The sequence below is a fragment of the Gallinula chloropus genome (genome assembly GCF_964237585.1).
Source record: "Gallinula chloropus genome assembly, chromosome: Z".
NCBI classification, from domain to species: domain Eukaryota; kingdom Metazoa; phylum Chordata; class Aves; order Gruiformes; family Rallidae; genus Gallinula; species Gallinula chloropus.
Window position 1 is genome coordinate 8,788,694 of NC_140089.1, and position 15,273 is coordinate 8,803,966.

At 37.4% G+C, this 15,273-nt stretch overlaps 1 protein-coding gene across 1 annotated transcript in view; it reads right to left on the minus strand.

The window, feature by feature from the left end:
• Positions 1-15,273, minus strand: part of MSH3 (mutS homolog 3) — a gene marked incomplete at its 5' end in the record, with an annotated part of 111,482 nt that overhangs the window by 53,167 nt on the left and 43,042 nt on the right. Inside the window, 3 exons of the mRNA XM_084278982.1 lie at positions 6,278-6,387; positions 6,982-7,066; positions 13,943-14,057. Coding sequence (XP_084135108.1) covers positions 6,278-6,387; positions 6,982-7,066; positions 13,943-14,057 — 310 coding nt within the window. The remainder of the gene's footprint in view (positions 1-6,277; positions 6,388-6,981; positions 7,067-13,942; positions 14,058-15,273) is intronic.

Consider the following 15,273-nt stretch of genomic DNA (forward strand, 5'->3'; position numbering starts at 1 on the left):
CTGTTTGCTGGCATGCTAAAAGATACGTTCGCCTCTCATACAGTGAAGCAAAACATTTTTAGATGTGATATCATTATAATTAAAGCAGGGTGAAACTCATAACATTACTGTATAGGAACTGCAGAAAATTGTCAGTCATATAAAGTCTTTTATACAAGGTAAATAAATACAAATTGATCAGAAATCTCTTAGCTTAAGATAAATGCGTGAAGCACAAGTTCACTGATTATGGTAGTACATAGGTTCAAGTATACAGTGAATGTATAAAATGTACTAAATGTGTTTAGAGACCACAGCAATAAGCAAAACTACCAGTCACCAGAATTCAACAGCTGAAAAAATATAATGGAAGGTATGAAACAACAAACATTGCTTTCCCTCAGATACATTATCTAAATCAAAGCCTAGCAGTCCCCTGTCTAACTGCAGCATTTCAAAGGAAGAAAATGTATTACTTAACCATTGAGCAAATGCAAGATTCACAGGGGTATCAACTGTGCCTGAGGAAGTCTCTGAACTGCAAATTGCTGGAAACTGGGAGAGTGCTTGCTCTGCTCCCACTCTGCTCTGATAGTGGCTGCTTACCTAAGATAAATGCATGAAGCATTTACCTAAGCACAGTACAAGGTGAATGCTAACACAATTTCTGCTGCTTTATATTTTGTCTCACTTACAGTTTTTTTATCTTCCTTCTGAACACAGTTTACAAAGACTTCATGAGCCGATCAAGTTAAAGACCATGTAAAAGAGTACAGAGTGTTTTCTGCTTCAGATCACTGTTTTACATAACAGGCAATTAATGTCATCAAACCCAAAGCCATGGCAGAATTACCACTCTACAATCCATAAAAAAGTACGTATGTCTTTCTAAACAACAATCACACAAAAATACACTCGATCTCTGGCTTTTTTACTTAAGTGGCAACGTTAGAATCTGGGCAACTTTATGGGATAAATCCAGAATTGTTAATTTCTGTGGTGGCCACTGTAATTTTATGTATTAACAACAATGAAAGAGTACGAATGGGTAATTATATCATAATTACTGCAGTGACATTTAAGTGAAACCTAAAAAAACCTTAGCAACCTTCTGGACTTGTTCATTTTTTTTCTATACACAGGAGAAAGAGTAATTTAGTCTCAAACCTCCTATTGTCTTACACCCCTCCAGGGAGGCTAAGCATTTCCCTAAATAAACACGCAGCCAGGAGAAGACAATATTCCTGATGGATCTCAAATACTTAACAGCAATATACAAGTAATATAAACTTTGTCTTCACATCTGTTTAAGAGATTGTGTAAAATATGCAAATGGTAATCAAACACTTTTGTTTATGCTCACACACAATGTATTTCAGCTACTGGTGACAAAAAAGGGAACTGTTAGATACTTTAGCCAACATGAATGAATTCCTGATTACTACATTTATAAGGAGTTAGACAGAGCATTCAATGGTGCCACAACAGAGCTAGCAGAAATGAATGAGTACATGTGATGATGCTGCAGTCTTTTTCTTTACTACAACGATTTTGAGATCTCAGGCATATGCTGTAACCTGCATTTGTGCATTTTGTATTGGCAGTGATGCTATAAAATCTTTATTGTTAGGAGGAAAATTTAGCCTGTGAAATTCTGCTGTGGGATGGTTGGAATTTATCCCTAAATCACTGCTGCAAAGGAAGATTCTAATCCAACTCTGGCTGATGATGATGGCTAAAGGCAACCAGTTTAACTCTGAATTAAGATGGGTTTCTTTAAAGACCTTTAGGTAGTTTGTTTTACTGCCTAGGTCTCTTAATTATGGGACAAAGTCAAACTTCAAAGCCTTTCCTTTAGGATGGTACTTTGTGCACAGAAGTATAAATAAAACAGCACTCAATACATTCAAAGTTAAGAGGATTTAGAACAAGCTGGTTTCATATTAGGAAAGACATGTTGCCAACATCACTATAAAGGGATGCTCTTCTTTCCAGTGCTGCAGCACATCTCCAAATAAAGGTGACATTGCATTAGTAATACCAATTTACACTCTTTCTCTTCTTCAATAGTAGATAAGGAAGTGTCTGCAGTTCTGAACTGTGCAGTTCTAAATCTGCCAAAGCTACAGTCGTTCTGTGCTCTTGCAGGCAAAGTATAGTCAAGCTAATAGAAATTATTGGTATTATCCTACAAAACTTTGTGTCAGCCTCAATAAAAGCATGATGTCATTCTACAGTGGAAGAACTGGGGTACAACAAAGCTACTGGAGTAACAGCGAGAAAAATGGAAAACTTATTTTTGAGATACTTCATTTCCCTAGCACAAAGCAAAGGTTAAAATATTTCTGGCAACTCTCTGAATACACAAAAATTTTGCCCTTCCTTGAGATTTAAACATCAGCTTTAACTAGAAAAAGATAAATTAGTATAATTTGACTACAAATAAATAACAAGCAAGGAACTAGTTCTAACCATTCTAACCCATATTTACTTCTGGTAAACAGTGTGCTGTGGAGACAAGATCATGAACTACATCACAGTAAAAAGCTGAAATACCTTGGGGTGAATTTGGGGACAAAAATGTGAGCTCATCCTAACAAGGTTTTAAGTGATCTGCTGATGCCCCTTGCAGCACACAAAAAGAGGTTTCATCACCATGTATTTGATGTGGTCTAGAATACTTTTTAACTAATTAGTTTCATGCTTCTGGACTTCTACTAATGGTCTGGAAGAATTTAGACTTTTTCATTTTCCATGAACTCAGCACCAGTGGCAGCATCAGAGTGTTTGACATGGAGGTGTATTGGGAATACTGAGAAAACACTGACCCTCGTGCTGGCTACACCTTGCCACTAGCTCAGGGTCTGCACAGAAAGCAGGGACACTGGACCTCCAGGTGAGGTGGGTATTGCCACTTTTATCTCACTACATCTCTGTTACTGCAGAGGACCAAGACATTGATGAAACCTTTGACAACCACTCTTTTCCCATGGCACGCTGACTTACATTAGAGGCTTTTAGTTTTTTGCTCTACATTTAGTCCTGGACACTTAGCATGTTCTGTGGCTTGTGCTACACCAGAACTGACACATGTATCCTCAAAACACAGATGTGAAGTCATATGTGCAGGCAAGAGAATGGGTGTTTGTCCTATTTCAGCACACACTAACAAGGCCTGTTGTCCCCCAAAAAGAAAGTTTCCCACGTTGTAAGTTGCATGAACGCTGAACTCTATGTTTAGGGCATTCTGCTATCCCTAATCTTGTAATTAACCTCATTACGTTAGCTTCTGCATATCATACATAACATACAAAAAAACCCTAAGAGAATTAACAGAATATGAAAAAAATACAAATTTACTTCATAAAACAGCAGCTATCATCCCAAAGAGAGAGCACTGTGCAAACTACTATATTCGCATCACACACACAAGAAACATCACTTCCAGCTTTTAAAATTTTGTATTAGATACTTTCATAACTTACAAACTAAGAGCATGTTTTTCAGTCAAAGATGTTCCAACCAACTCAGCTTTCTATTTCCTTTTCTTCCTGCTCCCCCTACAGAAATTAAGCAAGAAAGGTACTTGATGGAATTTAACATTTAAAAGGCAAGATGGGCAAGGCAAGATAAGGGGTCTGTAATCCACAAAGATGTAACTCAAATCAGCAGACTCCTTCAAAAAACGATGACTTTCCTGATTCCTCCTAAAAAGTTCAGTCTTCAATGATTCACACATTCTTATCTCATCATTGTATACCTAGGTGAGTAAGTGAGGACATTAGAACTTCCTTGATTAAGCCAACGTACTGATCACTGATGATCTAACAGACAACTTCAGGATTGCCCAAATGAGCTGTCTGTACACATTCCACCTTTATTCAGTCTAGTGTATAGTTTCTCCCCTGGAAATTTAATCATCATCCCTAGTGATTTTCAACTATAAGGCATAAAGCAGTATGCAATTAATCCTCTCACTTTCTGATACACTAAGGGAAATGCATCTACCCACTGACTAGAAAAGACGCAGCACAGAAACCTTACTTCCTCTGAAAATGTCACTCCAGGAGGCACAGGTGAATTACAATTACAGACTGTTCTCTGAGAGCATTTGTGTGCATTAATGGAAACAATATTGCTGAATGTCTGATGCTCTGAGTACATGAAATTACAACAAAGTCAGAAAGGGAGAAATACGCAGAAACAAAATAGCTTTTTTAGCTTCAAGGAGGGAGCAGTGTCCCCTACAACCACAGAGCTTCCTTCCATACTGAGAAACAAGGCTAAAAAGGGGAAGTAGCAATCTGCAGAATTATGGAATCCTAGAATCTCCGGAGTCGGAAGGGACCCATAAGCATCAGTGAGTCCAACTCCTGGCTCCACACAGGCCCAGCCAAGTCAGAGCATGGGACTGAATGCATCGTCCAGAAGCTTCTTGACCTCAGTCCAGCTCAGAGGTGTGACCCCTTCCCTGGGGAGCCTGTTCCAGTGCCTGACCCCCCTCTCAGTAAAGAACCTCTTCCTAGGACCCATCCAAAACCTCCCCTGTCGCAGCTTTGAAGGAGCAAAGAGCAGAGAAAGAGAAGAAACCAAAACTGCAAATTTGTAAAGCTGGTTCTGCACTGAAACAAGGAAGAATTGCTTCTTTCTTAACCAGCAAATTTAGCTGTTTACTGAGAAGGCCTGAAGTCCCAAGCAGATTTCTGTCCTCTGAGTCCACGTAAGGATTCTATTTTACTGTTGACCGGTATTTCACCTGCTGCAAGCTCAGAGACACTCAACTCAGTGCGGCCACACACCACACCAGAGCCTGTGCTCTGGCTCCCCCCGCCGACAGTTTTACCAGCAATTCCCAAAAGGTCGTAGAGGGTAGGGAAAAAACAGAAACCAATTTATTTCAATTCATTCCTGTAAAGTGGCCCAGCAAATCTATCTAAATGCTTTCAAGGAGAACACCAGGCACTTAACCAACTTCCACAGAATCTAATAGTATTTTAGGATAGTTACATAAAAAGCCTTTTTGGAGTGCGTGAAATATATAAAAGCTACTATCACAAGAATTTATCTTTTTTTAAAAATAGCATACTGAAATCAACTTTTTTAATCTCTGCCAGAAGCTGCAGAGTGAAACAGTTTAAAAAGCGGGGCAAGTAAGGCTCCTACAAATGGAAAAGTTCTCTAATATTACAAATCAATCAAATAGGAAGGAAAAAATAGCTATGAGCTTTTCTTTCACTATTGAGAAAAGATCCTTACAAAAAGGCTAATAAGAAAATTAAGCAGAGATGCTTCAGAATATAGTACATAAACATATTAAAAATTCTGTCAAGGAAAAAAAGTTGGTTCCATAGAAACTTTTGTGTATTACCAACAACAGCAAGGTGCAAAAACATTGGTACACCTAATTAGAACTATTAGAATTTAATAAAAGCTAGAGCAGGTCAACATATTTTTAAAAGTAAAACAGTAAAAAAATTATTTTAGGCAACCAAACCAAAAAGATTTTCTCTATGCTATAGCTGAAGTGACAAGTAAAATCTACATTGACAACCATCACAGAACATACATTCCAAGGAACAAATCCAAAAAACTTTAAATGTAGTCAACAAGCTTTCCATGGACTCAATACTGCTATTTACTACATATTCAAGTAAAACACTCCAATAAAGCCTGCAAAATAAAATCAGAAAAAGTGGATTTCATTTCAGGAGACAACTAAGACCAAGCATGAGCATGACAACATTATAAAATAAAGCATTTCTGAAGCGCTAATTAATAAAGCATAGCTCAATATACAAGAGTGATCAGAACTAATGAAAAGAAATACAATATATGTAGTATATCAGAACTAATATTCAGAACTAATAAAAAGAAATACTTTCATATGCAACATATTGTATACAGGGCTAACAGAAATATCCACCGCTAATTTAGAGCAAATCAAATACATTAATGATGCAAATACTTGTGAAGCAAGACAGACATCAAACACTAACTGGCATATTTTGGAATAAAACATCCTCCAATAGCAGGCAATCCTCATCCATGGTCTGAAAAGGGATACTGAAACACAACAGTACTCATTCTGATTTCTGCATAGAAATCTCTAACTTGCTCCAAACCTACTGGTTTGAACTACTTAGATGCCCTGCGCCCAAACAGTGGTTTAACTCTTTCCAATCTATATATACCATCCACATCTTCTATCATATAATTTCCTGTTTAAACTCTACCATGGACCTCAAGTCTTTAGGAAAAAATAAACACAAATTTAGCCTACAGTAAAGAACTATCTCACCTGGATTTAATGAGGGGCTGGGTTACCCATTTCTTCAATCTTCGACGTCCAAAGGAAGTTTTAGTATGATCCAAGACCCAGAGTAGGCTTCCTTTTGTTTTCATATCAGTCTAAAACAGTAAAAAAAGCACCATTACTTTTCACTGAATAATCAGTTACTTAAAGATCTTAACTATATTCCTTAAACATTCTGTTTAGGCTTTAAGACAGAGCAACTGTATGTTTACTGATCTTGTTCACCAACAATGCCTTACATAAAGTACCTCCTGCAATCGTAAGATACTTAAGTATGTTTTTCCTTTAGACAGAAATTTTTTTAGAAAATGACTGGAATAATTTACACATGTTAAATTAAGTCTGCAGATAAAGGTCGGTGCCGTAGCACAAAAGATAAACAAACCCTACTACAGTCCTATGACTTGTCTGCAGTTGCTCAAGAACTCAAACTTTAGGAAAGTTCTTTGCTAGTGAAAGTGCAATAAGGTTCCTAATTCATACTAACAGCCAGCACAGATTAACTTTCGTTTATGCCTCTGAAAATGTACTCCTCCTCCTCCTTCAGTTCAATCCCATATAGAAGAATTTAAACCTGTGTGAGATTTGGAAACTAACTTCATTGGCAACAGCATGTCAAGCAAGTATGAAGATCTCAGCATTTCTTAAAAAAAGAAAAAAAAATGTTTTTAAATGTCAGCTGTCCTTACCTGATTCTGTAAAATTTCAAGATTTTTCATTGTTGTCCCATTAATTGTCATGTATTCAGTTTCACTTGACAGGCGTTTGAAATTGCTGGGGAGAGGAATTCCATGTTATATTTTAAATTAAGGCACAGACATAATGGTAAAAACACTGTCAAGTTTCTCACATTAGAGAATTCATTCGTTATCCAAAATAAAAAGTAATCAAGACATTAAAATCTATTCAAATAAATAAAAGAACTGAATACTTACAACTTAGTTTAATTTACTGTTTAGGAAAACAAGATTTATGACTCAATTCCCAGTTTCCTACAATGACTCTGACACAGCCCAGAAGAAAATCCAACTATCCTATTATCTAATCCTAATGCACTAACTGGTTAAAGAAGTGCCCCTTCTTCAGTCTATGATGAAACTGAAAAAGTACTTGTTTTTGTTAGTGTTCTGTTACTGTAAGATGAAGGTCAGGGATAGGACTAAGAACATTTCAAGAGCAGAACAGACTTTAAACACAACATCAAAACAGTGTATCAAAAGACATATTCTTACTTTTCACTACTACTACAAATTTAAATTGGCGTTAGTACAATTACTTAGGAAAACTAAAACGTATTTAAACTACTTTATTTTTAATCTGAAATAACTATGACTGAAATTACCCGACTTGTTCACACTCCCTAACAGAACAGATGACACCAACCCAAAGGTTGTGTTGGCTTAGAACAAACATTAATAAAATAATTGTATTGTATTGTATGTGTGGTCATATTAGATAGGAAAATTATTCCAGAGTCAGACATACACATGTGGTAGCCGGGACCACAAAGTGCAAGATCCTCACTAAATGCTTCTGACAAATCAAGTCGTGATTGTCTAGGTTAATCATACTGCTGACTGCCCTTTGCACAAAATCTCGGACACTCTTTATTGTCTTAGACTAAACAGAATTACTTGCTAGGTACAATTTAAAACTGCTTTCTTGACTTTTCACAAGTTTTTTTTCACTGCATTCAATTTTAATCACTCTGGGAAAGCACTCAAATGCTCAAACTTTTGTTTTAGGCATACACAGCTGCATTATTGCTATATTAAAAACAAAAATTGTACAAAAACTTACAGAAACATGAAATATTCAGAGACTAATCTTATATATTTATGTTGTATGCAGGTGTTGGGGCCCACTACCATATATTTCCTAAATAATGAGTCATAGGAGAAGTATTTTCCACACACAACCAAAAAAAAGGTGGCAGCAGCCCCTTTAACTGATGCCCTAAAGAATTTCAGTGACGGTTTGGAAGTAAGCTTGACTCTGAACTGCACTCATTGTCATAATTATTCTGATTTAGTATGCTATCCCAGCAACCAACAAAGCTGACCAGCAAAACAAAACCTTGGAGGCAAAAGAAGCAGCAAGTCTTCAAAGTATACAAAATTATAAGCAACAAAACAATACTTCCTTTTATTACCTTCAACTGCTGACGCTTGCAAAAAATAAATAGGAATGATTTATACTTTGCTCCCAGTCCTTATGATCTGCAACATATCCTACCCACTCTTTCCAAAGCACCTCTTCTGTATCTGGGACTTGGCTAAACTGCAGTTTCCCCATTTACTGCATTTCAGTTTGCCTGTAGTCTCTAAAAGCCAGCAGTGTAGGAACCATGGCTGAAAGTGGAAAGGATGCTTTTGGCTGTTTCTATTAACCCGCAATCACCCACATGTGAGTTTCAAGATTGCCTATTTCCTGGCTCTAGTGCTTCCCCACTTCACTTGCCTCCAGAGCACTTCACACCCTGTGTTGTTTCACAGCAAGCTTGCTCTTGTTGGTATCTAAAGACCACTAACTCTACTCCACTGCAGAGTATATTTACTATTCTTTCAGAATTAGATGTGCCAAAGTTGCTCTCACAGTATAAATTATGTGTGTTTTGTATTATCCAGGTATTTGCGTTACCTGAGCTCCTCAACCCTGCTATTAACCCTGATAACTGAGAGCTGAGAGTACATGAGTAACAGCCAGGATCAACTGCCGTATATGCCCAACCAACAATTCCAGATGTCACTGCACAGAACATGTTTTGCTTCCACCCACTCATCTTCCTTCAGCTTGGGATCAGAACTTGATAAAAACGTGAACAGACTCTTTGTAGGATATCTAGGGACAAAATGGCATAAGAAGGTGGCTGTAAACAAATACTAAGTCATCCCTGCCGGTTTTGCAGCAAGGATGTCAACAAACCCCTTGTGAGAAATTCTAATGTGCTGCTCTCAGCCATATCCTGCATCAGTAAATAACAACCCTTCAAAATCACATCAACTAAATGACAATGCAGTAGTTCCTTCTGTAGGTGACAGTGACCTGGGTTTCAAAGGACAGGTTTGCAACTGTAAAGTACTTAAACAGCACAGAACAGAATTGACATGAGCAAGGCAAGGTGGGATCATGCCATCTGAGTCAAGGAAAACAAAGAGAGGAAACAAAAAGAAACACAAGCCTCTAGTAAGGTTTAGGACAGTTCTGAGGAATACTCATGAGGAAGAGGTTCCTACTCATGAAATGACATTTCAGAGTAGAACCACACTTGATGATGAGTATTAAAAGGTAAATATGATTGCTTTAGGACAGTAAACTACATCCTCAGACTTTGATTATTCTGTCTTACCCATGCATCATCTTGGTTATTCTGCCTCCCAAGAAGCTTGAGGTGAAAGGCACCTTTTGTGCTTTATTCATTATTCTCTCCACAGAAGATATTATATATCATTTTGTACTTAGTAACCCACCCTAATTGAATGCATGTTATTCAGATCAGTAGTTCTCAACAACTTTAATTTTGCAAATCTGTACAGTCTTACCAGCAAAGCTGCAAGGCACTGCATTGAAAGCCTACTAAGCAGCAGATTTTCTGTGCTCAATTACCTTTTACAGACCTCTGGAGTCTGTGTCTTTGAGATTTCTAAGGGTGAATAAACCACTGAACAAAGCTATATGTTTAGACAAGAGTTGCAGAAATCCCCATTCAGCTTTAAGAAGTAAAAACAAGCCTCTCAATTTCTCAGAAAGACACTTACTACAGTCTAAGTAGCGAAGGACATCAAGCTCAGACTATGTTTTGTATTTAATTAACCAGTTTTAAATTTATTAGCAAATTATTGCTACAGGGATAGAACTTCTGATCTGGAGCTGTGATGCAACAGGAATCCAGAAACTTCCACCTAAACCAATAACAACCTAAAAAAACACACACAAAAATAAGAAATACGAAGCCAAGAACAAGAACAGAAATCAGAGGACCTAGGAAGAATTAAGAGAAACAGAAACAGACCCCATCAATTTTATCTTGAATTAGTCTTCTTTTTCTCCACTGGACTCACTCCAAGCAGTGGGCCTGCAACCTTGCTCTACCCAGACGTCAGCAGCCTCTTGGCCCACTTTCCTTGTACACAGCCTCAGTACTCCTACAAGCTCCAAATGTCCAGCACGCAGGAGGGCCCACCTGCTGCTCTTCTGTAGTCTTAAAAGAGATGGAATATCCTGTCCTAAGCACCTCTTCTTAGTGTCTGAAAACCATGTCTTCCCTTTATCAGCCCTTCACGCTCCTGAGCTGGCTTCGAAATCTCCCAAAATCATTTCAGTATGCCCTTTCTCACAGTGACAGTGGGTAATAAAATAGATGCATTATCTTGTACACCTTCTGTTTCTGATGTTATCAGCACTCAAGAGATATGAAAGCCTTATGAACACCATTCCCTCGAGTTTGGTGACATTCCCCCTGAAAACCCAAGGATGTTCACCATTTTAAGCTGAAGAACTTTTGACTTCTCCGTCAATTTCGTCTCCCTAACTCCCTTCCACCCCTACTACAAAGCACAATCAAACACTTCTCCTCTCCTTGAATTCTTTCCCTCTTCTCCCTCAAAGCCATTTTAACCCTCCCCTCACCTTTTTCACTTCTGCCTCTGTCTATATTCTCTGCTCAATAGCCCTGCAGTTGCAAAGCTACTCCCCTCCTTCAGAAAGATACCTGTCTCTTTCATTCCCTGCATTTCTTGAAGTTCATGTATCACTGCAGTCTCTCTCTTCTGTGTCCAATATGCTGGAAAACATGTAGCTAAATTTAAAACACACTTAGACATCTCCCAGCAACTGCAATGAAAATTATGATTTTTCAAGCAATACTGGGTACTCTACTGGTATTTGGAAACCTCTCCTAGCTGTGTACCAGCTTCTTGTCAAAAGCCAGTGAAGGTGTCTCTGTATGCAAAGGTCTTAAATCATGTTGATTTAAAAAAGTTTGTATCATTCATTGTTAGATCCACTCTCACTTGCTGTTAGAGCTCTAATGCAGTCTGTGCGTGATCCAGGGTCTGCTGTGGCAGAAATCTTTTCTCCTTTTTAGGACTTTGCTTTATTTATTTAGGATCTGAAAAAGTGGATTTAAAAGCTTTACCTGAATATTAAAACATAATTCGTCCCTCCCAGTAATGAAGAATCCTCATCACTTATGTATTATGAATCTTACTGTTAAATTGAGCTGGAACTTTGTCCAGCTGAGAGAAGAGTGTTTATCTGAAGAGGGAACAGAGATGCAAGGAATTCTTTTGTCACTCTTCCTATCAGGTAGGTCCTTTTCATCCTGATCTGTGTCACTTACATTAATAAACTGGAAACTATCTCACAAGTCTAACTTCATGCTCACTGACTCATCAGTATATGCTCACTGACCTGAATTCTCTTAGGAATTTTAAGTTGCTTGACAGTACTATGGAAGCCTCTCTCTTCTATTTCCTGCAGAATCACAGAGGATTTGTAAGCCTGGCACCCTTTGCATAAATGGCTCTCCCTTCTCAGTAATTAGACAGTATTTTGTTGGCATTAGGAAAAATACTAAAGTTGAGTTTGCCTCAGTACTTGCCTCACTGTTTCAATATATGTGACACACTAAAACCAGCAAGCAGAATTCAGTATCAGAACAGTCAAAGCAGTAAAGGCTTTAGAAATAAATGTAGTAGAATCCAAGCTCCTGCGCACAGGAACAAAGTTACCTCAAGGAATGCATTTTATTTCTTTACAGCCTATCACCAAGGTATCAAACAGTTCATTGCCTTTCCACTCAGGTGCTTGTACATTCACAGGAAGTCAGTTAAAGCAACCTTCAGCAGGCAAATGTCAACTCTTAAGATTTAGTGCTTTTCCTTTCCGGTCTGTAATTATACTTGATTTTAAGATGCAGTTCCTAGAAATGTGACTGACCGCTGCTAGGTAAGCCTTCACATAATGTTGTTTGTCCTCTGCTTCTGAATTCTACATAAAAGATGTATTTTCTGTTTACCCCATGTGAAAGAACATTCACCTTGTGCGCAATCGCACGTAACGCACTGTGACACCAGTGACCTGTAAGTGGAATGGCATTTCCTTGCAGTTCACTTTCTTCAGAAACTCTCAAGAAGATTTATCCTGCTCCCTTCCTTGCCACCCAAGTATTTAAAAAAAAGAAAAAAGAAAGAAAAAAGGAAAAAAAAAGAAAAAGAAAAAAGAAAAAAACCAGAAAGAAAATGGAAACAAGCAAGCCTATGAAAGAGGATGAGCAGGAATACAACAGGTCAGAACACTCTTTGGTGGATGAGACATGGGAGATAGCTTAAAAGACACCACAGCAATTCTTTCTGTTAACATTTTGATAGCACTTGAAGAGGGAAAGGGCTAAGGAAGAAAATTTATTCCAAAATCCAGAAAAAACAGGTATATGTAATTTCTAGATATTTTAGTAGGTATCTTAAGAGAAGTTTAAAACTCATATCTGCAGTCAGTTTTTTTTACTGCAGCTGCATTTTTAAAAACCTGTAAATGTTGGTGGCCCTTCATAGTAAGGTTTGAAACTGCAGTTATCTCCTACAAACATGTGAACAATCTACAACTGACATGACATATTTCTAAGGTTCCAGTTTGTAGCCAGACTTACTTTGTTAAAGCCTGTCTACTTACTGGACAGAAGAATACTGAAAGAACCAAGAGAATATTTTGCACAGGATCCACAACAGATAAAGCTGTTTTATTAAAGCATTTAATAAGCTTCAATTATTTTTTCAAACTTACGACAGGTAGGATTGCCATCTTTTGTACTTGTGCAAGACAGGATAAAAAGATGCTTGAGTGGCAGTATTTCAATTTTCATTTGATTCCACCTGCATAATCCTGTTACAAATTTTGAGTACTCAACTGAGCATATCTAATAAACCTAAGTGTTGTGACTACAAAAGGGAAGACAAGATTATTTCCATTTCTGTGTGGTTTTGTAGTAATCTTGCACAAATGGTGATGTTCTATGACCAATGTTTTGCATGGTTGTTCCAAAGCCAGGGTGTGTTGAATGTCTGTTTTATTTGTAACAGATAACTAGATTCACTATCTCAGACCTGCTGAGTACAGTCTAAACATTACAACACATTAGCATTTATAACTCCTTATACACCTCTGGCAAAATGAAACAACTACAAAGCTAAATTACAGGTGAGTTTTGTAGTTTGTTGTGTTTTTTTTAAAGCTGCCAAAAAGCCCAAAACTTTATTCAGGGTAAAACTGAGGTTGAGATATGATGGCTGAGGCTGACTAACAAACCTAAAACTTCCCTCCTACTATCTTCCAGTGTTGCACCCTATTTGATTTCAATACACTTGGCAGCAGTACAAGTTTATTTACATTACTGATAGTAATGTCTAGACAAACATATTTCATTAAGATATTCATGAAACATCATGCGGGGGAAAATAACCCCCAAAACACTTGATTCTTCTAGTTCTGATTAAGAGTTTAAATGTAAAGTAGAATTTTTAAAAAGACTACGTTGATCACTCTAGCAGGAGGGTTCATTACATTGAAGGGAAGTTGTCTGATAAAACTGACTAGAGAACAATGGTACATCTATTGGTGCTGTGAATTGGAAGTTTATATAAGGCAACTTACCTTGGATTGTAAAGCATCCTTTCCAAATTAAATTCTTTGAGGTATGCAATTATTGCTGCCAGAGAGCAAACAACAGGCTTATCCAAGCTTAGTATTACAGATAGTTTTTGAGGACCTAAAAAAAACCCATCTCATTGTTTACCATGCAACATATTTTAGAAAAAGCTATTCTTCAATTTAAATAAATAGAAATCTGTAATATATGCACACTGTTCTACGATATCTATAAATCAACATAAAGTGAGGTTCCAAAACAACAGATATGGTTCCAAAGAATGTAGAACATTAAAATAATGTAAACACTTAAAAACAGTTGACTCCACGATTTTGCTTCATAAAAATGACTAACTTGGTGCAGGAAATTTGTAAATGTACAAACAAATAAAAATTCTGAACTCTCCATTACTGTAGGCAACATCTGTGTAAGTTAAAAAGGAACAAACGGGCCTTGGCACATGTGCTAATGATTTATCTGCCTTGGCCAGTCTGTAGAATATGGTTCCATCTTTGTGAGACAGCTATTCGTATCTGACAGCGCCCTAATACAGCCCTTGTTCCAGTTGAAACAATAGGAAAATTCACTGCATAATATCTCAACATTAACTGGTATTTTTAAAACCTTATTTAATTTTCTTTTCAGAGATGTTTTAAAGCTGTTCTTAGACTGTTAACACACACAAGAAGTTGAACATTTCAGATGTTGAATAATTTCCCTCAGTTGCTAGATACATGTAAATTTAAACCTGCCTAAACACACATCTTCAAGATTTTTTTTAAAAAAGGCATGTTAACCCTATATTAATTTCTATTTAAATAATGTTAATTTTCAAGATTCACCTCCTTCAACTCAATAAAGATCCCAGTGTACAGAAAATTAAGCAAAAGTGGCAGAAGGCCTGAATGGATGAACATGATGCTCCCAAATAGCTCAAACATAAGAAAGGAGGAGTACGAGAGGTGGAAGCAGGAACAAGTGATCCAGGAAGAATACAGAGAATGTTCAAGCTTGCAGGTTGACAAAGGACATGGATGAGGCTGAGAAACTCAGTGCCTTCTTTGTTCTGGGCTTTACTGGTAAGATGTGTTTTAAGGAACACAAGGTCTCTCAGACCAGTGGAAAATTCTGAAGCAATGAACATTTGTCCTTAACAGAGGAGGAGCAAGTTAGGGAACACTTAACCAAATTGGACATTGACAAGTTCATGAGACCTGATGAGGTATACCCACATGTATTCCTTATCTGTGTAAAAGCTAAGAGGATGGATTTTTATCTGTGCAAAAGCTAACAGATATTGTCAATGGCAGACCAGTAATATCAGGCACTTCTTTTA